At 53.9% G+C, this 23,922-nt stretch overlaps 1 protein-coding gene across 1 annotated transcript in view; it reads left to right on the forward strand.

Annotated features, from left to right (window-relative positions):
- Window positions 1–23,627, forward strand: part of SLC4A3 (solute carrier family 4 (anion exchanger), member 3) — a 27,404-nt gene extending 3,777 nt beyond the window's left edge. Inside the window, exons 3-22 of the mRNA XM_009325377.1 lie at window positions 1,175–1,509; window positions 1,891–2,033; window positions 2,618–2,829; window positions 8,820–8,971; window positions 9,595–9,775; window positions 10,323–10,458; window positions 10,562–10,736; window positions 11,154–11,250; window positions 13,018–13,202; window positions 15,169–15,382; window positions 15,710–15,931; window positions 16,254–16,402; window positions 17,840–18,034; window positions 18,482–18,688; window positions 19,144–19,233; window positions 20,823–20,989; window positions 21,374–21,627; window positions 21,958–22,127; window positions 22,611–22,784; window positions 23,550–23,627. Of these exons, the coding sequence (XP_009323652.1) occupies window positions 1,175–1,509; window positions 1,891–2,033; window positions 2,618–2,829; window positions 8,820–8,971; window positions 9,595–9,775; window positions 10,323–10,458; window positions 10,562–10,736; window positions 11,154–11,250; window positions 13,018–13,202; window positions 15,169–15,382; window positions 15,710–15,931; window positions 16,254–16,402; window positions 17,840–18,034; window positions 18,482–18,688; window positions 19,144–19,233; window positions 20,823–20,989; window positions 21,374–21,627; window positions 21,958–22,127; window positions 22,611–22,784; window positions 23,550–23,627 (3,536 nt within the window). The remainder of the gene's footprint in view (window positions 1–1,174; window positions 1,510–1,890; window positions 2,034–2,617; window positions 2,830–8,819; window positions 8,972–9,594; window positions 9,776–10,322; window positions 10,459–10,561; window positions 10,737–11,153; window positions 11,251–13,017; window positions 13,203–15,168; window positions 15,383–15,709; window positions 15,932–16,253; window positions 16,403–17,839; window positions 18,035–18,481; window positions 18,689–19,143; window positions 19,234–20,822; window positions 20,990–21,373; window positions 21,628–21,957; window positions 22,128–22,610; window positions 22,785–23,549) is intronic.
- The last annotated feature ends 295 nt before the right edge of the window (window positions 23,628–23,922 follow it).

The raw sequence follows: 23,922 nt of genomic DNA on the forward strand, positions 1-23,922 counted from the left end.
TCCCTGCTGTTCCCAAGGGGGGAAACAAGGGAGAAAAGACTTGAGAAACCAAAGGAAAGGAAACATGACAGCAGAACAATGAACCTGCCTGGCTCTCCCAGGGAGAAGGTTACAGCTTCCATTGAAAATGTCCTTTGAAGGTAGTTTTCACTATAAACAGATTTTGCTGCCATGTCACAGGAAAGCTGGGAAGGAACCAAATCAAAACAGACTGGAAACAATTCCTCAGGAAGAGCTGCTGAGCAAAGCCCCCTTGCTAAGTGGCTGGTGCCCCCGTGATTTCAACTGCTCCAGGTGCAGCCCCAGGATCCGTGCATCCTGCAGACTGCCTATGGGAGGCTTTGTGCCTGCAGATAGACCTGGCAGAAATGGCCTTCCTCTCTCTCACAGGGAGATGCTGAACTTACCCTGTTCCCTGCATGGTGCATTATCGTTGTTTTTGAGTGAAGGCTCAGAAATGCCATTAATTTCTTCTCACTCTGTAATTCCCATGACACCCAGGTCAAGCCTGTATGAATTTCTCTTTGTAGATTAGTTTAAAGAAAAGTCCTTCTGCCCTGTTTTTTACCCTCGTTTTTAAAAGACAGCCTCCTAATTGAACCTGCATTTCAGAGGCTGGTAGGCACAAGCCCTCACAGTACCTGGGACGTGGACTTAGGTTGCATCTGCACTAAAAGACTTGGTCTGTGCTTCCTGTGGGTATGCATGAGGGACTTTCTGTCAAAGTCTGGGGGATAAATGAGGCGCATCTATTTAACTCAAAGAATACTATGCAGGAAAGAAATGTTTGTAAAGGGCCCAAATCATGCTTGTTTGAGAACGTGAGAAATGTTTCCCCATGTGTAGGAAGGGGATGGTGCCTCTGGCAGGCCACTGCAGCTCTGCGTAGCCATGCGAATGGCTTTCAGCAGCACTGGGAGAGGAGTCCTGCCTTCCCCAGGGCAGTGGAGCTGCACTGGGGTGATTTGGCACTGCATGGGGGCTGCCTCCCCAGCCACCCCAGGCTGGACACAGCCTGCTGCATCACTGAAAGAGCTTTGCTGTGTCCCTGTGGGCTGGTGGCTCTCCTTGCCCTTCCTGGCCCTTGATCTCCAGACCATGCTGTTTCCTGGAGGGGCGCCTGGCAGGTTCCTCCCAGCCTCTTCCTGCCCCTGACTCTCTTTTTCTCTCTCAGTCCACCGCCGAACCTCGCACCACATCCATCATCCCCTTTCCACTCACCTCCCTTCTGCCCTCAAGTTCCAAAAGAGGTCCCCCCGTGCTAGTAGGAGGAAAAAAAGGAGGAGGAAAAAGAAGAAAACCTCAGTGCCCCCCTCGGAGGTGACCCCCACCATCCAGGAAGAGGACGAGGAGGGGGGAGAAGAGGAGGAAGAAGAGGAAGAAGAAGAAGAGGAAGAAGGAGAGTCTGAGGCAGAAGAGGCCCAGGAGAAAGAGATCTCTGCAGAGTCTGAGGGCGAAGCTCGTGGGAAGGACACGTCCCCTAAGCTGGAGTCCCCAAGCAAACCAAAGGCAAGGCTAGGGCATCCCTACCTGGACAGGGCTCGGAGGCTGGGGGGGAGGTGGAGGGAGGGTTGATGCCGGGAGGGTGCCAGGGTGTATGGTCATGGGAGTGTGCTGCTCAGGGGGAAGAGGTGTTGGGGTGGATGCTGGGGAGGGTGTGCATGACCATTTTGGGGGTTTAAGACCCATGGGGGAAGATCAGTGTGGTTGTTCTTAGGGTGTATAGGATATGGGGGGGCTCAATATGGCCAGTCCCAGGGTATGGGGCACGTGGGGGAAGTCAGTGTGGCGCGTTCTAGGAGGTGGGGACATGGGGAGGATCTGCGTGTCAGGGACTGGGGCGAAGGCTGCCTGCCCCAGCTCTTGCTGTCAGGACTGTCGTCTCTGCAGTTCACCATCGGCAGCGATGAGGAGGAGTCCGGCACCGCTCTGGCCCCTGCCCAGTTCCACGTGGAGGAGGAGTGTGGCATCCTGTCCCCTGTGCCATGCTTTGCTGACCTGCTGCAGGACAAGGGCCCTGCCTCCCTCCGCAGGTAGGAGAGTGGTGCTGAGCTGCCTGCCACTCTCCCCGGCTTGGGGTTCTGCACAGACCCTGTCCCCAGGGGTAGTGGCTGTGCCCAGCCTGAACTCGCCTGCTGAGCCAGAGGGGACCTGGGGCCCAGAGGGAGAGCGGCTGTGAGCAACACGGCTGCACCCTGGTGAGACAATCACTCCCTGGGACTCCTGTGACCTCCTTGTGTCCATGGAATCCCCGGGGTGCAGGTTTGGGGGCACTGGGCTGCACACGTGGAGTACCCTCCCTCCCAGCTAACTTGCACCGTCGTGCTGACCTGCAGGCTGGGAAGCCCCAGGAGGCTCAGCCGAGTCAGGGAACCATGAGGCCATTGACTCAGAGGTGGGTCCCCAACACTGACCACAAGCTGATCCCACTCTGCGGTGGCGGAAAGGAGGAGCAGAAGGGGCAACCTTTAGGTGTTGGGACAGGTGACTCCTGGCTCTCCTTCTTCTCAGGGACTTATCGGTCAGGGCTGGGCCAAGGGACCTCAGCCCCTGAGAGGGGCTAGTGCCCATCCTCACTCACCTCATTTGCTACCACCGGTCTTTTTGGTTCCTGCAGCCTCCCTGGGCCTCGGGAACGTCTGTCTCGCGGGTGGGAGAAGCGCAAGCCTTGGGGCCAGGTGGCGAGCGGACAACGGGTTACCTATGACTTGAAGGAGAGGATGTGCATCGGCAGCATGACCACACTGGAGAGCGCAGCATACCAGCGCGTCCCCACGGACGAGGCTGAAGCCCAGATGCTGGCGTCTGCTGACTTGGACGGCATGAAAAGTGAGGCTTTGTGACACTACCTACACTATTAGTGAGCGTGTCCCTTGCTTCTCCCTGTTTTGCCCTCTTCCCTAGCAGCTCCAGGCATGATCTTCAGCCTGCCGCAGGACCTGGTCCTCACCTCCCTGTCCCCTAGCCCCTGCTGTTCCAACCCTGGCTCTTGTCTGTCAGCTTTGTGGTGTCCACAGTGCCTTTCCCCATGTTTGCAGCACCTCTACTCACACCCACCCCACGGCTGCTTGCTCCACCACCCACCCCACTGCCCTCTCCAGTTCAGGGCTCCCTGCATTTTCCTGAGACCCAGCTCTCTCCTCTCCTGACACACTTTCCCAGCTGTCAGCCCTCTGTGCGACACGCCAGCTCTGGCATCACAGAAAACCTGAGGTGAGGAGCCTCCCCTCTCCTCTGCTTTCCTGGCAGAGAGGCAGCTGCCCCCTCCGGAGCGCCTCGGAGGGGGACTGCCCCTGTGTGCGGTGTGAGGGCAGACAGAAGAGACGTCATGGAAATGCACGCTCCGGGCCCGAGGACATGGAGAATTCAATAGGTTGCTCTGCAGGCTGGAGAGGGAGGGAGACACCAGAGGGGAGCGAGGGAGAGAAGCGGTGCTGCACGCACAGCCTGGCTGTCCCCGGGCCACAGGCGCCGTGTCCCTGGGCAGCCGGCACGAGATCCCGCAGCAGAGTGAGGACCCTGCTCCCGAGGAGCCAGTGGGGCAGCCCCCCACGGAAGCATCCCTGGGTGGAGCCAGCCTTCCTGGGACCTCATCAGTCCCCAGGGGCTGCTGTAGCCGGCACCTTCATGCCCCGTGAGGAGGGGAGCGAGGCACTGGGGCTGGCCCCAGGGCTGCGGTGAAGCCCCCCAGGGGCAGCTTGCTTTCCGCACGTCAGCCTGGCTACCCCGGCCCCTCCTCTGAAGGTGAGTGGCTCATGGCGCCTGACCCCTGACCTTCGCAAGGACAAAATGACAACCCTTCAAGAGAGAGAGGAGGCAGCGAAGGAATCGGAAGGGGGCAGCAGCCCGGAGGAAGCGATAAGCACCTGCATTCGCAACTCACTCGGCTATGAAGACTTTGATGAATTTGCCTTCAATTTTGAAGACTATGATTTATGGGAGGCCATCAGAAACCATCTGGGCTACCCAGGCGGGGAGCCCACCTGTAAGTACCGGAGCAGTGACCCCACGGTTGCATAGATCAGAGCCCCCAGCTAAAGTGCATATCCCCCACCCTGTGCTTGCTGTCTGCACTCTCTCCATGTCCGGTTGGTCTCCTGGTTTAGAGGAGGTATGGTCTGCCCCACCTGTGCCTGGGGGCACCGGGAGAGCTGTCTGGTGTCTGGGTGTCTGTCCGAGGTCTTTGTACTCATCTGTGTCATAGTGCTGAGGTGCTTCCCTGTGTGTGTCTCGCTCGAGCAGTTCTGGAGGCAGCTGCATCTTGCTGTTTGTGCTTATCGGGATGTGGCCCGTGCCGTGGCCAGAGAAAAAGCAGCTGCTCCAAGGTGTGTATCAGGACAGAGACATTTCCCCTTCCATCTGTGGCACAAGGTGACAGTGTGCCGCTGCTCTGTTTGCTGGAATTCGAGATGAGCTGCAGATCCGACAGCAGTGGTGGGTATCAGGTTCTCGGCTCTGCACCATAGCCTAATGCCCGGAGGAAAAAATAACCTAGTCCCTATGTCTGCAGGCTTGAGCATGGCTGTGAAACTAGCTAATGGCAGGCTGGCCGGGGTGCCTGGAAGGGGGAGAAGAGGAAGGAAGTGAGAGTGGGAAAAGCAGGGAAGGAGAGAATAGGAATCCCAAGAGCGAAGATCGTCTTTCTGTTCTCCGCATCTGTTTCCGTACCCGCGCATTTCTTGAGCTGGGTCTCTGGGCCATCCCAGGGACTGCGCAGAAACCGGAGCCTCGCTCCCATCTCGTGCAAGTGGTCCTTCCTCGGCAGATGGTGGTAACTCACAGTTAAAAGGTGGCTTTGCATGTCACTTTGGGAGTGACACTGTTCATAGCTCTGTGACAGCTGCCCAAATGTCCTCATCTGGATCATGGTTTAATTTTTCAAGGGATTTTAGGATTGCACGTGGGAGAGTGGCATGGCCTCAGAACTAGCCAGCTTACTGGCTTTGCATGCGGGAGTGGTGAGGCAGAGTGCTTGCAACAGGGACTCAGGACACCTTGGTTCAGTTTCTGGCTCTGCTACAGCCTCTCTGTGTGATCTAGGCAAAACATTTAACGTCCCCTGCCTCCCAGTCCCAGCATCATGTTCTCTTTCTCAGCTGGTCCATCTTTACAAGCCTTCGGGGAAGAAATGTCTGTCTTTGTGCTTCTGCAGGGACCAGCAAGTGGGGATTTGCTTCTGGCTGGGTCTGCTACTTGTTACTGTAAATTGATAGACAGTATAACAGCAGCAAAGTTCAAAATAGAATCCTTGAGCAAATTGGCTGCATCAGCTGTCCCGAGCTGAGCAAACTGTACATTAAAAGTGTGAGAATAATGGCAATTATTCAATAAGAAATTGCCCCAAGTTCACCTGGGAAAGGGTGGCTATTCTTGGGAAGGTAGAAGGGGCAGATCACTTCTGCAAGGTGTGATATGCATCACTTATAAAGTGGGGAAATTTGGCTTGCTAGCAGTTAACACATTCATTGATTGCTACAGCTAATTCTGCAGGTGCTTGAAATAGGATGTACTTGTACAGTCAACTCTTAATTATTTCTGCACAATGAATCCATGCTGTGGATTAATCCTGCAGAGAGATATGGCAGAGACAGACAGAGATGGCAGAGACACCAGAGTCAGTTCTGTGCAGCTCACATCCAGCCAGTGCCACTTGCTCAGCTATTTACTCCATGGCAGTACCTATTCCAGGACCAACTCAGACACAGAGGAAATTAATGGCTTTTGAGCAGAGTAGAGTCCTTGTTGGACCTGAGCTGGTCTCCTTGCTCTCCTTTTAGTGTTCAGAGCATGGCAAGTGCTGTGCAGGGACACCTGGATGGCAGCAGGGATGAGCTGGGGTCCAGCTGTCCCTATCACATTGAACTCAGCCAGGAGAGACTTGGTTCTGTGCAGGGCAGGGCAGTAGCTTTTTCCAGAAGCCAGCATAGGGTTGTGACTTATTGTATGTTGATTAGCACTTTGTTTAGTCTAATTTTAAATATCCCAAGAGATGGGGTTTCAATCTCTTTTTTTCTTGGTGTAACTTAACCATTGGGGTATGTGGGAAGTGTGCACCATCCCTGTGATGCCGGGCTAGCAAGTTGCTCTCTAGTACTGGTACAACTACTCCAATGCGTCTTTCTGGGCTTCCTGCTTGTGGACAGAAGGCAATGAAAGAAGGGAAGCGGGAGCTAACACATGAATTGAAGGCAATCGCCCGCTGAGTTGGACTGACTAGCACAGGCACTCTGGGGGAAGACTTTAACCAGTGCAAAGTCATATTTGTCATCTTCAGATTTAAGCTGGCAGAAAAGAAACTTGGTCAATCCAAGATTCCAAGAAATCTGACTGATGGAAGCCAACGTGGCAAGAACATCTTCTGGAGGAGACTGTAGGAGATGCTGTGTGGGAGGGTGACATACCAGTTCGTTGTAGTGGAGCCACCATAGGAATCACGCTCTGTCCTCAGACATTGTCACTGTCTCATGCTCTGTTCCTGGGGAGCACTGGAGAGGAGGACAGCAAGAGCTGTCCTGGGCTGCTTCCTCTCACCCTGAGGAGTTTGGCTTCAAGGAAGGAGGGCAGAGCTATGCCCTGGGCACTTCAGCCTTTGGTCTCAGTCCAAGATCCTGTCCTGAGTAAGGACCCCAGACTTAGGTGCTCACTTGGGCTTGACTATCATTTGAGGGAAGCACCAATCTGACGGGACACAGAAAGGCTCTCTGTAGAGCAGTCTGGAGCAGCTCAGCTGGGCTCTGTGTGGGACTCCCAAAGCCAGTGGCCTCTTCCAAAATTAAGCCCATGTGTCCACCCTGCTGCTATGCGTTGTCTCCCCCAACTGGCATCTCAGTGGCCACAAGCACTGCCAAGGGAGAGCAGCAAAGTGGATCGCTCCTTTCTTCTGTGGGGCTCTGGAGGTGTGCCTTCACCGGCTCACTCTGAGCCTGCAGCACTCCAGCTCCTGTCCCTGTCAGCAAGTGTGGGAGTCACTGGAGATGCTTGCACGAAACTTGGCTCCTTTCATTTTATCTGTCCTCCAGCCATTTGGTGGCTGGGGCTGAATGCCTGTGTGTGCTTTCTAGGGCTGTTGCTGAAGAGCACTGTGTGGCAGGTTGGCATCGCCACGGCGGAGGCTTGCCGTGAGCGCTCTGTCTTGCTGGGCAGAGTGTCCTCTGGCCCTGTTCTTGTAGGGGCACGATGAGAATGAGTCCCAGGGTATGTGGGAGAATCAGAAGCTGCAGGGATTGGAGCAAAGGTGCCAGATACCAAGATCATCTGCCTGGTGGCCTGTTTGTTTATGCACGAATCCACACCAAGTGCAATGAAGTGGCTCCTGTGCATGCAGGAATTGAGAAATCCATGCAAATAACTGAGGAAGCCCCACACGTGCCCAGCTCCCAGAAACATTCGTAGTGGTGGGCAGTTATTGGCTCCTATCGACATTGCAATGCAGTAAGTGGAGCAGGGAGGAGTCCAGCCGTCAGCAGGACGTGCATCAGCAGGGCAGCCAATGGGGGAAAATGCCCCGAGGCTCAGTATTGATTCATTTTATATTTAATTTAGCGACCCAGATTTCCAAGGAGCAAGGCCATGGTATGCCTGGCCTGATGCTGGGCTGTGTCTTTCCATGCCAGAGATGCATGGATATTTTCCTGCAACATCAAAGAGACCACTTGGCCGTCAAGCCCGGTGCTTTTCGCTACCTCTCATGCCCTGAGAGCTGCAGGTGTTGAAGCCAAGTGCAGAAAGGTATCTGGAGACTGAACTTTCATCCCAGCCAATGAAGAGCTGCCCTTGGTCTCCCAGGGAGAAGACCTTGGCTTTGCCTTACAAGCAGGGCTAGCAAGCCTCGATGGACCGAAGCTGAGCAAAACCCCTGACTCCATGATCTACCTGGGGGAGCTTGCCCATCCTGGAGCTGGGCTCTGAGACTTTCCCCATCCCCATGAGCTGCCTGTGCAGAGGAAGATACACTTGCTGTCTCTGGGTGGTGTCCAGGGAAATTACTCTCCATGGCAGGCTGTTGCCCAGGTGCTGTTTCTCTGGCATTGCAAAAGGGGCTGGCACGGTTGTGGCCAGGTTTTGGTGGGCGCTGGCTAGCCAACAGCACTGGTAGCTTGGTGGTGGGTCTGTAATGCAGCCTCAACAGCCTCTCTGGAGGCTTCAGGAGGCTTTGATTCAGCCAGCCAAACTCTGTAACACAGACCTTTCAGAGGACATTCCAGCAGCACTGCAGATCATCTAGAAACAGCGATAGCTGGAGTTAGCTGCCCAGCCTCCATGCCAGCCCCGGGTCTGCACTGTTATCTTACAGTCTCATTGCACAATTAAATAAAAGTAATTGATATTTCCATGTGTCTCCCAGACCAGCAGCTAAATATCCTTCTCCTTCACTGCCCTTTATGCTTGCTGAGCACCAGGCCTTCCTCCAGTGGGAGAAATGAGCCCCAGCCAGATGCCTGCCTGTGCTGTCTGGGTGCAGAGCTGTGCAGACAAGGCTTCAGGTTGCTTTTCATTGAGGGAGTATGGGAAGGGTTTATGCCCCATTTGTTCAGGTACCATGAATAAAGCTTTTGCAAATGATGCTCCAGTGTATGCACAGTCTGGGAGGAAGCCTTCTTCTTGAAGGAATTAGCTGTCAGATGTCTGGAAGAGCTGAAAGTAGGCAGATGAGGCAGGAAGGATCTTCAAAGGTCGAGGATGATTGTGAGTGCTCCAGCTGCCAGGGCTTTGCTAGCGTAATCTAATGAGAGAAGGGTGGGCTTGGATGTGTTTCCCTGCCAGACAGTGTGTTTCCACTAGACACACGGGTGGTCTTTTTTCCTTTCCCATGTCTTCAGGCCACCGTTTTGAAGATAACCCTGGTGTGAGGAGGCATCTGATGAAAAAACCATCTCGGAGTCAGATCACCAGGACAAGTAAAAAATTAGCATCAACTCCATCTGTGAAGAAAAAGAAGAAGAAGAAGAAGTTGGATAGAAAGCCCCATGAGGTATCCATGTGCTGTCCTCCCACACTTGTTCAGAAGTCATAAATCAGGATTAGAAACAGGCACTTTTTATAAAGTGATAAATGTGGTTTCAATATAGTTAATTCTTTACATGATCTTGGGGGTGACATTTCAAGCTCTTATCCATTATCGTGAGGGCTGAAAATACACTTTTTTCAATAAAAGCGGAGATTTCTCTGAAATCACAAAGCTTCAACCTTAGGAAAGAGGTTAAAAAGTCACAGAAATGGTAGTGCTGTTGTGGAAGTTGGCAGCACAGTAACGTCACCATCCCTGGTAAGTGGGAAATTTTGGGGGAAACCAAGAAGCAGGCAGAGGACAAAATTGTCACAGTTTGGTAGAGGGGTGCAGCATTGCATCATTCTCTTCTGCCCATGCCAGCTTTCTGGTGCTCCATGTGCTGATGGAAGCTCCTGCCATGCTGCCAGTGATATTTGTCCTGGCTGCTTCTGTTCACCAAACCTCTGGTTAACTAAGGCAGGTTTGCTCAGGCACTGCTTTAGACCAAGTGGTACCTTGAGAACAAAACTGAGGCTTTCCATGTATTGTTGATAGAGCTGTATGCATCAGGGGAAGTCTCATGTCCTCTCTGTAATTCGCACTAGGTGTTTGTGGAGCTGAACGAGCTGGTGGTGGATAAGAACCAGGAGATGCACTGGAGGGAGACGGCCCGCTGGATCAAGTTTGAGGAGGATGTGGAGGAGGACACAGCAAGGTGGGGGAAACCCCACGTGGCCTCACTGTCCTTCCGCAGCCTGTTGGAGCTCAGGAAGACAATTGCCCACGGTGAGTCAGGAACCATAGGCCAGGGTTTGTGTCTTGCTCTGGGACAGGTTTTGCTGGACAGCTTCTGTTGCTGGAGACGCTGGAGACACTCCAACAATGTCTGTGTCCAGGCTCCATGTAGTGTCTGCAGAGACAGACCATCCTGCAGCCCGTTTGCCAGGGTTTACATTAGCCCAAGGGTGCCTGTGTTGGTTCCTTGCTCTGCATTGCTGCTCTCAGGCATGTGGCAGCTGTGACACCCAGCTGTGCCTAGGCCTGCAGGTCTTTGACCCATCTTTGGTGTGAAAGGTCAAGTTCAGTCGGGGTGGGAGGCCAAAACAAGAGGGAGGTACCAGAGCTACTAGTGTGTCTTGGAGCTTTTGGGTTCTCTTGGGACAAGGGTTTACACAGAGGACATGGGACACCTGGACTTGGGGTATTTCTCAACTGAGAGAATCTGTACCCCAACCGAAGCCTGGCTCCTGGTGGGACGGCTGTGTCCCCAGAGCGTGTGTGCAGCGGGGAGCGCTGCACACTAGGAGCAGGGCTCTTCCCCTCCTGCTGGCAGGTGCTGTCCTCCTTGACCTGGAGCAGACCACACTGCCCGGCATCGCTCACCTCATGGTGGAGACCATGATCATCTCTGACCAGATCAGAGCGGAGGACCGAGCCAATGTGCTGCGCGCCCTGCTGCTGAAGCACAGGTGGGTGGTACATGGCCAAAGGCTGCTGGGGCTCGGGGATTGTCTGCGAGCCCCAGGCCGTACAGGAGGTGGGTCCCCTCATGGCTGCTGCTCTCCCCCTCAGCCATCCCAATGATGAGAAGGAGGGCTTCTTCCCGAGGAACCACTCCAGCTCCAGCATGAACTCTATCGTGGGGAACCACCACCACAATCACACCACCGACACCTGCATGCCCCTCATGGGGGAAGAGCGCATCGAGATGGCCGACCCCAAGGCCCATGAGACTGAGTGCAAGGAGGTGAGGGTGACATGGGGGATTACTGCTTCTTTTTCTACACCCTGGGGACAACTGTTGGCCGGCGGCAGCCCTTGGCACCCACCTCTGGGCTCTTTCATAGAGGGCCTTTTACTTGCAAGGGTTGGGCTCCCCTGGATCACCTGGAGCGCTGGAAATCAGGTCGCTGCGTTATGATTTTGGAACCTAATTTTAGCCTCATGCTGTATTCAAATGTCTGCTTGAGCATGCAATGGCAGCAACAGCCCTGGTGCTTGCAGGGTGGCCGTTCGCTGTGAGGGTGCCTTGCCTGTGAAGCAGGGTGTCGGGCGTACAGCCAAGGCAAGCCCAGCTGCAGATATGTCAGTGGGGTGCAAGGCTGCTTAGGGAGACCACGGCACGGGAACTCCATCCTTACTTGTTTGTATTCTTCCCCAGCAGAAAAACCCACATCTCCATAACTCTGAGGGCCACCGTAAATACCTGAAGCTAATGGAGAAGATCCCTGAAGATGCGGAGGCCACAGTGGTCCTCGTGGGTAAGAGGCAGCATGCAGAGTCCCCTGGAGCCAAAAGAGACCATTTCAGATCCTGGTCTGGCTCCAGCTGTCTGTGCGCTCCCTCCTGAGGGGTATTTGGTCATCTTGTACATGTTTCCATAGTTCAACTGGGGCAGGAGCCTTGTACGCTCTCTCTTTTGGTGACAACGCACGTTTTGTTTGTCTGTGGTAAATGTGAGGGGTGCCTGGGTAACTCCTTTCCTAAATTAAGAGGTTGATAGACACTGCTGCTGGGAGCTGGAGCCCAGCTTAGAGGAGAAAGTCCTGCCAGGCTCACCAGAACATCCCATTTTGCAGCTCGGAAGTGGGTAAGTGGTGCCTGAGGGACTGATGGCCAGGCACTGACTGCTGTCGGGCCTCGCGCTGTCCTCTGACCATCGCTGCCCTCCGTCTGGCCTCTTCACATCTCGCCAGCAGCTGTGCCCTGCCCCTGGCCAGTGTTGGTTGCTGGTTGTGTGTGCCAGGGAGCTTTGAGTTTATGGGGCCTGGCTGGTGGCAAGGTCTCAGCTATCGGCCATAGCGCTGCCAGGAGATATTTCTCTGTACAAGAGGGCTGTGAGAGGGCAGGCTTGAGCATCAGCAGGCTTGATGCCTTCTGACCACAAGGGTAGTCCTTCTCAGCACTTTGCTGGCATTAACATCTCAGCAAACGTAGCTACACTACAAGCAAAGTAAATGTCATTGCCTATCCAGTAGATGAAAAGCTCAGGCAAAGAGGCTTGGCAGCTTAACCAAGCTGATGCTTAATCACGATGAGGCCAAATCAGCTTCATAAATGCACTTTGAATACTCAGATAACTAAACACTGGCCATTTCTGAGGTAAGGCTGTGTCTTGGGATTCGCTTGGCCACTCGAATGGCCCAGATTTGCCAGTCTAACACAGAACACAGCTCTTTGCTGGACGCAGATGGCGGAAAGATCAGTAATAATGCCAGAGAAATACAAGTATTCAATAAACATTTGTGTTCGGTATGGGAAGGAAGTGGCTGGTGTGCCGGAGGATGCAGGAGTACTTCCCAATCTGTTAGGAACTGAGGAAGCTGCCAAGCATTGATGACATGCGGACATTGTAAAACAAACTGTGCAGTCTTTAGAGAACTGGCTCATTTTCATCTGGAAAAAAAAAGTCTAGGAATACAGGGTACATACGAGAAAAACAGAAGAAAGCTCATAGCATCAGTGCTCAAGGAGGGAAGGACAGTGATCCAGTACCTATAGGTTGTTTAACCTGACGTCCTTCCCGGCCAACATAGTGGCAGAGCTAATATGGGATTCAATTAATAAAGAGCTAAAGGATAAGAATGTAATTATTGCCAAGCAGTGAGGTTTATGGGAAATAGGTCATGTCAAGCAAACCTGATTTCATTCTTTGATGAGATTAGAAGTTTGTTTCATAAAAGTAACATGTAAGAGACTTACTTCCTTCCATAAGGCAGTGGCTTAGTGGCAAACAACCTTCTGATTTAAAATTAGCCCCTTATAGTGTAAGTAGAGCCCATCTGTAAGAGATTAAGAATGGGCTAACTGGGAAGCTAAAGAAAGTAGCACTGGTTGGGAATGATCAGTGAACAGGGGACTTGGAGCAGTCCTCGTCATGAAGCTCAGTGCTGTGTCAGTGGTCTGGAGACAAGTACGGGACTGCAGGGCTTGTGCAAACCCCCGAAATCCCTGTTTCCACTGTTAAAGGCAGCCCAGTACAGCTCACCCCAATGATTAACTCTGCTCAAAACATTGCCTCCTGGTAGGTTGTGTGCAGTTCCTGGAGCAGCCAACTATGGCCTTCGTCCGACTAAATGAGGCCGTCTTCCTGGAATCTGTCTTGGAGGTCCCGATTCCTGTCAGATTCATCTTTGTGCTGCTGGGACCGAGCCAGGCCAACATGGACTACCATGAAATTGGCCGCTCAATCTCCACCCTCATGTCCGACAAGGTGAGGAGCTGACAGGCAGTGATGCTGGCACAGGCGAGGGAGCTTCGGTAGCTCAGAAGTCAGTCCTGGGACGAGAGTGCTGAGAGATGCTGTACAAAGGCCCAGGTGGGGCAGGCAGGTGTGACCACCAAGGTAGGATGCTCCAGTATAGAGGGAAGAATAGGACAGACACTTGGCTGGGACAGAGAGTGCTAGGCTCGGTGATGAAAGGGGTCATACGTAAAAGCAGGAGCAAAGGACTGCCCAAGGTTAGAGGAGTTGTGTTCAGTTGATGTTTCACAAACAGAGAGGAGGGGAGACTGAGCAGTGCCTGTGACCATGACGCCTGGCCCAGGCCACACTGACAAAAAGACCCAGCAATGCCTGGGGACTGTTGTTAGGTGTTTGGATGAAGCTTTCTAGCTGAGTCCCGTGGCTGGGGCATCCATGCAGAGGAGTGCATCAATGCAGAGGAGTACATCCATGCAGGAGGAGAGATGAGGGAGGCAGGAAGATTTTTCTGCCAAGCATGTGCACTGCTAGAAGTCCCCCATCTGGCTAGATGGCAGGAAAGTGAAATTCATTATCCTGGTAAGGAATTAAAGGCAAAGGAAAGACAATCTGAGCATCTTCTGTATACATCCAGGACAGGAGAATCAGAGGTTCACAGGGTCCTCCTGGCTGGTGCCATGTAACTATAACCGAGTAGCAAACTTTCCTGTCCCACCACCAGTGCACAACCTTCCCTGAACTGGGGACTAAAAGGTCCGCTCAGACCTTTTAGTTGGGTTGTGGGCAACACGGGCTCCCAGCTGAAAGATCCTTTTCCAGGAGTTGCACAGAGCTCTGCTGAGACTCTGTTTTTAGCCAGAAGAGGTGAGGTGCCATATTCCAGCTTCAGCGCTGCATTTGTGGGCTTATCTTGCTCATTTGAGCCTCTGCTCCTCTGTGGCTGCCAGAGGGGAGCCAGCTGCTGCAGCTGGGGCTGGCCATAGCAAGGTTACACAGTGGCTGGCGCCATGAAGAGAGTACGGTATCATTTACAGTCTGAAGCTGTGGCTCCAGAGAGTCTGTGTGCTGCAGGGACCTTAGCTGTCCCTTACCTGCTTTACAGGCTGTTCACTTGTTCATCTTCCTCCAGCCCTTTCTCTGCAGGCACGTTCCAGAGGCAATGCAGCACTTGCACGCATTTGCCAGCACCTCCCTGCCTGTCTGCAGTAGTGCTGTCCCCTCATGGTCTCTTTGGAGTCCTTCCTTGTCATCTTGCCCTTGCTGTCAGGAGTGTCTCCCCTTTTCTGCCTGGTTTCCCTCGCGTGGCTTCCCTCATGATGTAGACTCCTATTTTCCCTCCCTCTCCCATGTGGAGACTCCCAAGTCTCTTATGCTCCCTGCTCAGGTGATCTGAGCAGCCACAGTGATCTGGTGTGAACAGAGGCATAGGCTGGCCAGCATAGGCTGGCTAAGGCTAAGGAACGAGAGGCACCAAGCTAGCTGGGAAGCACAGATCTGATTTCGATTGATGGAGAGGTCCCATGAGAGGCACCCTGTGGTCTGGCAGAACGTGCAGCTGCGAGAGGCACCAAGCTAGCTGGGAAGCACAGATCTGATTTCGATTGATGGAGAGGTCCCATGAGAGGGCACCCTGTGGTCTGGCAGAACGTGCAGCTGGCAGATACTGCAGGAGCACAATCTTGGGCAAGAGCAGCGGGGCTTGGGGGAGAAAATCAGGACCAAGGTGGTCACTGGAAAGGATGGATAGGGAAAGGAGGAGAGACATGGGATTAGGTGAGGAGCATTGGGTAGAAGGACAGGGGGGAGGGATTCAGGAGTGTGGGTCACAGAATGGCAGTAGTGAGACAAGTAGTGGGTCGAGGGAGCGGGATGTTACTGTATGGTCACAGCAAGCGTTGTGTTTCCAGGTTGTAGGTAGCTGGGTGCAGTCTTGGTCTGAGCCTTCTCCCTCTCTCTTTTTCCCTGCCCCTCTCAGCACTTCCATGAGGCTGCATACATGGCAGATGACCGTCAAGACCTCCTCAACGCAATCAATGAGTTCTTGGACTGCAGCATTGTCATCCCCCCATCGGAGGTGGAGGGGAAAGACTTGCTCAAATCCATTGCCACCTTCCAGAAGTTGCTGCTGAGGAAGAGGAAGGAGAGGGAGCAGAAGTCCATGAAGGAGGGTGCTGTCCAGGAAGCCAAAGGTCTCTCCACTCACATTTGGGCAAAAGAGTTTGTGCCTAGTGCCCTGCGTGCCCCAGTGGGCCCTCCCCTCACAGAGCCTGGCAGAGGGGTGAGCGGGGCCTGGCTCCTGCAGTGGGCAGCAGGGAGGGGGGCAAGGGGAGGCAGGACAGTGGCTGTGGGCAGCTCTGGCAGCTGGGGACAGCTGGAGGCAGTGGGATGTGCAGTCACAGGGGGCCCACCAGGTTAGCGCTGCTGGAGGAAGGTCTCCACGGGGTATGGGGGAGAGGGACAGCCCAAGGGCAGACCTGCATTCCCCTGCTCAAGCCCTGCCCTCCATGCACCTCCAGAGCTGTGTGAAGTGAAAGCTGAGGAAGAAGAGGAGGAAGCTGAGGACGACCCTTTGAAGCGGACCGGGATATTTTTTGGAGGTCTGGTTCGGGACATAAAGCGCAGGTACCCCAAATACCTCAGTGACATCAGAGACGCCTTGCACAGCCAGTGTCTCGCGGCCGTTCTCTTCATCTACTTTGCTGCTCTCTCTCCTGCCATCACCTTCGGGGGACTCCTAGGTAATGGGCCTGCTTTCTGGTCTGCTCTTTGCACGCTGGAACACTGGCTGTGTCTGTGTGATGCTGTGCTGGGGTGGGCTTCGGTGCTGCTCGCTCAGGGAGAGCGGCGTGTAGGCTGCTGCCTTGTCCCCTCCCTGCCACTTGGCCTCTCCAGCCTCGGCTCCCTGGGCTCCCTCTGTGCTCCCTGCCCAATGCAGGGGACCTCTGACTGATGGGATGGGGACCTGCCTCCTCCATCTGGAGCTGTGTCTGCAGCCTGCCTGTCTGTGGTAACGGTGCCTGTGTCTGGGCTATAACACTCACACGTTGTTCTCTTTCCCAGGAGAGAAAACTGAGGGTCTCATGGGGGTCTCCGAGCTGATAATCTCCACCTCGGTTTTAGGGATCCTCTTCTCCCTGCTCGGAGCCCAGCCGCTCCTGGTCATTGGCTTCTCAGGGCCTCTGCTGGTGTTTGAAGAAGCTTTTTACAAGGTACATGTGAGGCAGTGTCCGTGCTTGGCACCTGCTCGCTCTGCCCTTGCGCTGGAGAGGACAGCTGGCATTTCTCAGTTCTCCAAAGGGTCTTTGGTGGTGTGGACTCCTTGGGTCCTGCCAGGCTGCCCTCAGCTCGGCCGGGGCTGGCCCTGGCTCTGCTGACCCTTTGCAGGTCATGCTGTAGGGACTTCTGCCTCCTGTTGCTGTATCCCATGGGCTGACCTCCTTGAGGTGTGACAGTGGTAACAGCACTCCTCTACCTGCTGACTGTGAGGGGAGCATCGTCCCCCAGCCCCATGCTGCTACAATGAGCACTTGTAGCTGCATCCTAAAATACTGGTCCATAATACTTTCTTGTTCTTGGGGATTCCTTTGAAGACTGTTTCACAGCTTTTACCTGTGTCCAGGTTTCCTTGTATGGGAACCCAACAACGTTCAGTGTACCACCCATTTGGGATGTCCCACGTACATTACTCCCACCTCTCAGGATGAGCCCAAGGGTGTGTGCAGAGGTATCCTGGCCAGCCAGGATGGACATGTTTCTTTCTCAAGTAGCATGACCTCTTCACTGTTAAAAGCATCCCTGTGTCACTGTACCTCCAAGCAGTGGGTTTAATCCTTCTCCTTTTTTCTGACTCCTAGCATGTCTGGGCTTTTAAAGCATGGTTTTTCCTACAGCTAGATTTTCACCTTGGTGTGTCAAGAATTCGGAGCTGGTGATGCCATCGCACAGTGGGAATTTCTCTGCTCTCCTGTGACCGCACTTCTCACTGACTGCTTTTGCTTTGCCCAGTCATTGTGTACAAAGGTGTACCTCTGCCCTGTGTGAGGGCACCGTCTGTGGTGGTACCGAGGAAGGCTGCAAAGGGAGGGATGTGTTTTGTGCTGGAAGTAGTTGGTGTTGCTGTGTGTGGATGAGCAGAGGCAGTGGAGATGGTCTGTTCTGTGGTGACAGCCTGGGGGCTTTTCTCCACACACATAAAACTGTGTGTGTATACAGGGCGCTGTCTGGGATCATGCCCCAGCTAACGTAGCCTTTATGCAGTGGGACATAGCAGGCTGCTCAGGCTCTCCTTTGTGGGGAACATGCTTGTGCTGTTGAGTGCATGGAGTAGTGGAGAGCTGTGTTTGAGTAGTGGCACCTCCGTATGGGTGGGATGGGGAGTGTCATACATGGGATGGCTTCAGCAGAGAGTGAAGGAGGTACTGTTACAAAGACTGGAGCGGTAAAGACCTGCTTGGTGTGAGCTGGCTCATGTTAATGCAAAGTCTGTAACTTTACCTATGACTCCAGCCCTGAATTCACTGTCTCTGTGCTGGATGCCCGAGCAGATGTAGATGCTTTTTTCCAGGAGAGTCCTTGATCTTCATGGGGAGCAGATGCGGGAGACAGTCTGAGGAGCCATGAGTAACTCCTTCCCCTTTCCATTTCAGTTCTGCCAGACACAAGGCATTGAGTATCTGACAGGCAGAGTGTGGATTGGCTTGTGGCTCATCGTCTTCATCTTCATTATCGTGGCAGCTGAGGGAAGCTTCTTGGTGCGCTACATCTCGCCCTTCACCCAGGAGATCTTTGCTTTCCTCATCTCCCTCATCTTTATCTACGAGACCTTCTACAAACTATACAAGGTGAACCTTCCCCAGGGAGATGGGCTGCCACATCTCTTGATCCCCCAGGAACCTGCTGCTTTACCATACAGGAGGCAGGGGAACAGGGCCAGCTCAGCCACAGCTTTCCTAGGCGTTCTGCGGAGTAGTTCTTTGCTGGCCTCTCATGCCCCAGCCCAGCTGGCTCCTGTGCCATCACAGGGGCTGGCAGGACAAGCCCTAACATCTGTCTCCCCTTCTGTTCCTGCAGAAGGCATTAAAGAGAGGCCACTTTTCTGTCCCCAGCCCTCTCCAGCTGGGTAGGTTGCGAGGCGAGGTGATGGATGCTGGGACTGTCCGTGCCCACCATCTACCACCCTCACCTCTCCACAGAGCAGGACACCTCTGCTTCCCCCTGCCTCCAGTAGTGACAGTGCCCCCTGCCCCTCCTTGCAGTGACAGTGCCCTCTGCTTCTCTCACCTCCCCAGGTGTTTGCAGAACATCCTCTGCTCAAGTTCTACCCACCGAACGTGCAGAACGGCCTGAATGCCAGCATGCTCTCTGCGGATGCGATGTCACTGGGAATCAGGATGCAGCCCAACACTGCTCTCCTCTCCCTCATCCTCATGCTAGGCACCTTCTTCATTGCCTTCTTTATGCGCAAGTTCAAGAACAGCCGTTTCTTAGGAGGAAAGGTGAGAAGTTTGTGGGACCCAGATGTTAAGGACAGGGAGATGCCAAACAAATAATGCTTCTTGCTACAGACCTTTGTTCTCCAGAGCATTTGGACCATCTCCCAAAGAAACTCCAGCAATCCCTTAAATACCGTGCAGAAGGGATGGTAGCCTGACCTAGGCTGCAGACAAGAGCTGGCTGATGGTGGTATCTGCACTGTCCTGCTCTAGTGAGGTTTGCTGAAAAGTCCTCTGGACCTTGGGAAAGCTCCTTTGGCTTGTGTGTTATGTGGGCAGTGGGATGTGCAGCCCCACGGGTCAAGGCTGGGTTCCCTTGCCCTGCTCATCAGCAGTGCTCAGGTTTGCAGTGGTGCTGGGCCGCACCTGGGGCTTCGCTTTGCCGCAGGCTCCCTGTAGCAGGGTGGGTGCACAGAGCCGGCCCATTCCGTTTGCTAGCGAGGGTGTTTGTTCTGCAGGCTCGGCGGATCATCGGAGACTTCGGGATCCCCATCTCCATCCTGGTCATGGTGCTGGTGGATTACACCATCACGGACACATACACGCAGGTGGGCGCCAGCGCCACCCTCAGAGCCCCTCCTGCAGCCCAGCAGTGATCCCTGCGGCACCGTGGCCTGCTCTTGTGCAACGGGGGATTTGTATTTCCTGCCTCTTTAGTCGTAACAGTGCAAAGCAAACAGAGACATTCCCCTCGTCCTCACTCCCACACTGAAGGGAAGCTCCAAGGGTCTTGCTGAGGCTGAGACCAGAGCTACAGGGACTGGAGTGCCCTGGTATCCCTCTGGTATTCCAGCTGTTAGTAGGGAGGCTTTAGGGGACCGGAGAGATTCAGTGCAGTTAATTCCTTGGTTGTAACTCTAAAAACTTGCAGTCAATCAACAAGACATAAACTGGTTATGCACACTGAAGGGGGTGGCATATAGAGTGGTTTCAGTGGGGTACTTGTCATGGGTTTAGTACTTAACATATTTATACTCTCCTTGATTATAGGCTACTAAATATTTTGATCACTTTATCTCAAACACAACAATCTCTTTCTCAGTTTATGGACAAACTTAGATGTTATCAAACAAACTCGTCTCACGGGTTTCCTTTTTTTCCCCCCTTTTTTAGTAGATGTGTAGTTATATCTTTCTGTTCTGGTATTTTTTTCAACTAACATCGGGGAGAGGGTGAAAGGTAGTTTCTGTTCAGCATGCAAGCTTTTTATCAAGACAGCCCAAGGCTTAATGGAATTCAAATGCATTTTTATTCATCTAAACTTCAATGAAAAATCTGGTTTTATCAGACGTTAGTAAAATCATGCACTTTGTTACATCCTTTTCATACCCTTCTACACTTCTACAAATAATATCAAAAGCATTATCATTTCAGTATTAACTCAGCATATGTACAAAGCTTCCTGAGAAAACGGTACTTAGTTACACAGCTTAGCTCAAGTACAAGCATTCCAGGAATATTATTCATACTTACGCTGATTAACATAAATGCAAATCATAAACTCTCCCTGCAGTGCTCACGCAGGCAGATAGCAAGAACAGCTGTAGAGCAGCGCAGAGCCGAGAGTTCAAATACTGGTGAACGCAGGGTCGATGGACGATGTACAGCTAGGAGTCTGTGTGGTCTCTGATGGGAGCACAAAGATGACATTCCCTCTGAACATGATCAGAGCGAGGTCATTTCCAGAGAATGTGGCCACTGCTGGGGTCCACACTGCAAAAACAATGCTGAAAAATGTCTCAGAAAAGGCTTGGCAAGTCTGGAAAGCAGGGTAGGCACTTCAGGACACTTGATTCGTCCAAGCAGAGGTCAAGGAGCATTTTAACCATGGTCTGCAAGCACTGACATGGGGGTGAGGTTCCTGAGGGAAGATATTTCCTTGGTCTCTTGGACAAAAACCAAGAGAATTCCAATAGCTAAAAGGAAATGAGACAGGCCCATGTTAGGGGACATGGGATTTTTTGCACTGAAAGGGATTATCCATGAGAAAGTCCTGCTTGGGTCAGGGTGGCTGTCCCATCATCTGAGGCGTTCAGACCAGGGAGACCAGGAGGATCAAGGCTAGTACTGTGTGAGGCTGCGGGCACATGCGTATTGATGAGTAACTAACTGCTGGGTTTTGTGGCTACACCACCAGAAGCTGAATGTCCCCTCTGGCCTGTCGGTCACATCTCCTGACAAGCGTGGCTGGTTCATTCACCCCATGGGCAGCAGTGGGACCTTTCCGATGTGGATGATGTTTGCCTCTGCCATCCCTGCCCTCCTGGTCTTCATTCTTATCTTCATGGAGACACAGATCACTACGTGAGTACCTCCCCTGTCAACGCCAACCATCACTAACTCCTGGGCAGGCAAGGCTGGGATGGGTGCTGGTGCCATTTGTGTGGAGATGCGCCTGGCATCCCAGCGGGACAGCAAGGGCAGGATCCTGGCCATTTCAGACTGTACCTTCTTGGGATCTCCCATCGTCTCTTGGCTCCCCTCCTGACATACAGTGTGGTGGAGCCTCAGCCAAGCACAGGAGGAAACCTCTAACCTGAGGTTGACGGCCACCATCCCTCTCCTCAGCCATGTCCTCGTTGTCCCCACGTGTGCTCTTTCCAGGGAGTGAACGTTGTCCCCAGCCGCAGTGCTGTCCCTGGGCACTGGGCTGGGCCCGGCACTGACCCAGGCTCTTTTTCCTCCCAGGCTGATTGTGAGCAAGAAGGAGAGGAAGCTGCTGAAAGGCTCTGGCTTCCACCTGGACCTGCTGCTCATTGGCACTATGGGGGGGCTTTGTGCACTCTTTGGGCTGCCCTGGCTGACTGCGGCAACGGTGCGCTCTGTCACCCATGTCAATGCCCTGACGGTCATGAGCAAGGCCATTGCACCAGGAGAAAAGCCCAAGATCGAGGAGGTGAAGGAGCAGCGTGTGACCGGAGTGCTTATTGCTGCCCTCGTCGGTGAGCCTCTGCTCGGGTGAAGGAGTGAGGGGGGAGGTCAGGGCCGACCACATGAATCTCCTGGCAGTGTCCCTGCCCCACGGGCCAGCCTGCGCTCTGCGCGTTTGCTGCAGGACTGCCCTCACCTACACTCAGCTCTCCTGTGGCAGCCTTCAGTACCCCGCCATGGTCAGTCCATCTCTGCAACCCTTCCAGCCAGACCCCCCCTTGAGCTTCCTTTCCCTTGCCCCTCAGGACAGAGAGAGAGGAGGCGGGAGAGGGACAGAGGCTGAGGTGCCTCGCGGAGGGGCTGGCATGGGACACACCATGCCCTGAGCTCTGTCTGTGCAGGTCTGTCCATTGTGATGGGGAACATGCTGCGGCAGATCCCGCTGGCTGTGCTCTTCGGCATCTTCCTCTACATGGGGGTTACATCACTCACCGGCATCCAGCTCTACGAGCGGCTGCTCCTGATCTTCATGCCATCCAAGCACCACCCTGACCACATCTATGTTGTCAAGGTGAGCGAAGGCAGGTTGCGGGGAACCAGGTAATGAGGAGCAGAGGAAGAAGAGGCAGGTGAGGGGAGGATGGTGCTTTGCTAGAGTGATGCTTGGCTTGGTGACTCCCCCCTTGGCTGCAAGTTTGTGCCGAGAAGTAAGTGCAAGCCATGCACAGAGGTGATGCAACGCTAGGATAGCGTGCTGATAGGCTGCATACAGGAGTGTATTGCCAGGATATTGTATGGACGGACTGTTTATAGGGGTGATGCATTGCTTGAGTGAGTGTAGGGACACTGCACTGCCAGGTGGGTATGCTGCTAGGTTGCACAGAGGCTGATGTGTTATGGAGTTCTGCCTTGCTGTAGAGTACAGGCAGCTAGAGCGTGCAGCAGTGTTGCGTTACTGTACTGTGCTATGCAGAAGGGTTATGTTTTGCCAGTTGGGTCTTCATTAATCTGTGTGGAAAGATAATGTGTTCTTTGACTGGATTTACCTCCCTAGGTGAAGACCTGGAGAATGAATCTCTTCACCTGCATTCAACTGGCCTGCATTGTGCTGCTCTGGGTGGTGAAATCTACAGTGGCATCCCTGGCCTTCCCCTTCATCCTGATCATGACAGTGCCATTGCGACGCTTCGTGCTGCCCCGCTTCTTCCACGATAGGGAGCTCAAAGCGGTAAGCAGACAACTGTCCTCACAGTCTAGCTTGCGACACTGGGGTGAGGTTGAGGAGATTTGGCAGACTGAAAGGCTGGGAGATCCTGGGCTGGCAAAGCCTTGGCTTTCCCTGCTGTTGTCTGGGGGTCTTTGTTCAACAGCAATAGGTGGGTGGATGGCTTCCTCCGAGCTTGTAGCCCTGGGAGTGTGGTGTGGGATGGATGGGCACCCTAGGGCAAGCAGACAGAGGATCCTACCATGCAGAGGCCTGGAATGAGGGTCAAGGCCCCTCATTCATCAAGAGGCACCCCATTTCCCCACTGAGAGAGCAGCAAGGACAGCCCAGCAGCACACCAGATCCTGTGGCTGCTTGGCACAGGAGCACGTAACCACAGTGCCAGAGTTGGAGCTGGCATTCGAGTGCTGGCAACTCTTCTGCTGCTGCCAACATCCCGAGCTCCTGTTGGAGAGCAGCCTGGAGCAGCACCCAGAAGTGGGTGCTGCCAGCAGGGGAGGGGGGAGGAGCTGCTGTTCTGGACCAAAGCCCCAGTGATGGGCACTGTCAAACAAGAACACTTACAGGAAAGGGCATCAGGCTGGGGACGCATGGACGGGCATGAGGGGCAAAAAAAGGAGGCTGTTGGGAGGGGAAGGAGCAAGAGCTTTGCTCTTCCCAGCGCAGCCCAGCTGCCTGGCTTGCTGCGTGCTGATCCCTCCATGCCAGGCTTGACCCCGCGCTGGGGGTGGCTGTGGCCCTCAGAGCCCGGTCTCTGCCTCTCCCCAGTTGGACTCAGAGGATGCGGAGCCGAACTTTGATGAGGACGGCCGGGATGAGTACAACGAGCTGCACATGCCTGTGTGAGCTGGGAGCTGCCCTCCCTGCTCATGGGACAGGCCGCTCACGCCTGCTCATCCCTCCCAAGGACTAACTGGAGACTTGCTGTGAGTCACGCAATCTCTTGCCTGGACCAACGAATGGTTGTTCTGTAGCCCCACAGGAGGCAGCCCCGGCTCCTGCTGCCCCATCACTCGCTCAGCAGAGGCTGTGAGTCTCTCTCCTCTTGGACCTGGTGAGCTGAGAGATGCCTCTCACACCCCGAAGCTGTGTGGGTCCCGAGTGCCTGTGGGTCAGGGGTCTGCTCCCTCCCTGCTGGAGG

Source organism: Pygoscelis adeliae, unplaced genomic scaffold (genome assembly GCF_000699105.1).
Source record: "Pygoscelis adeliae isolate BGI_AS28 unplaced genomic scaffold, ASM69910v1 Scaffold106, whole genome shotgun sequence".
Classification (NCBI taxonomy): domain Eukaryota; kingdom Metazoa; phylum Chordata; class Aves; order Sphenisciformes; family Spheniscidae; genus Pygoscelis; species Pygoscelis adeliae.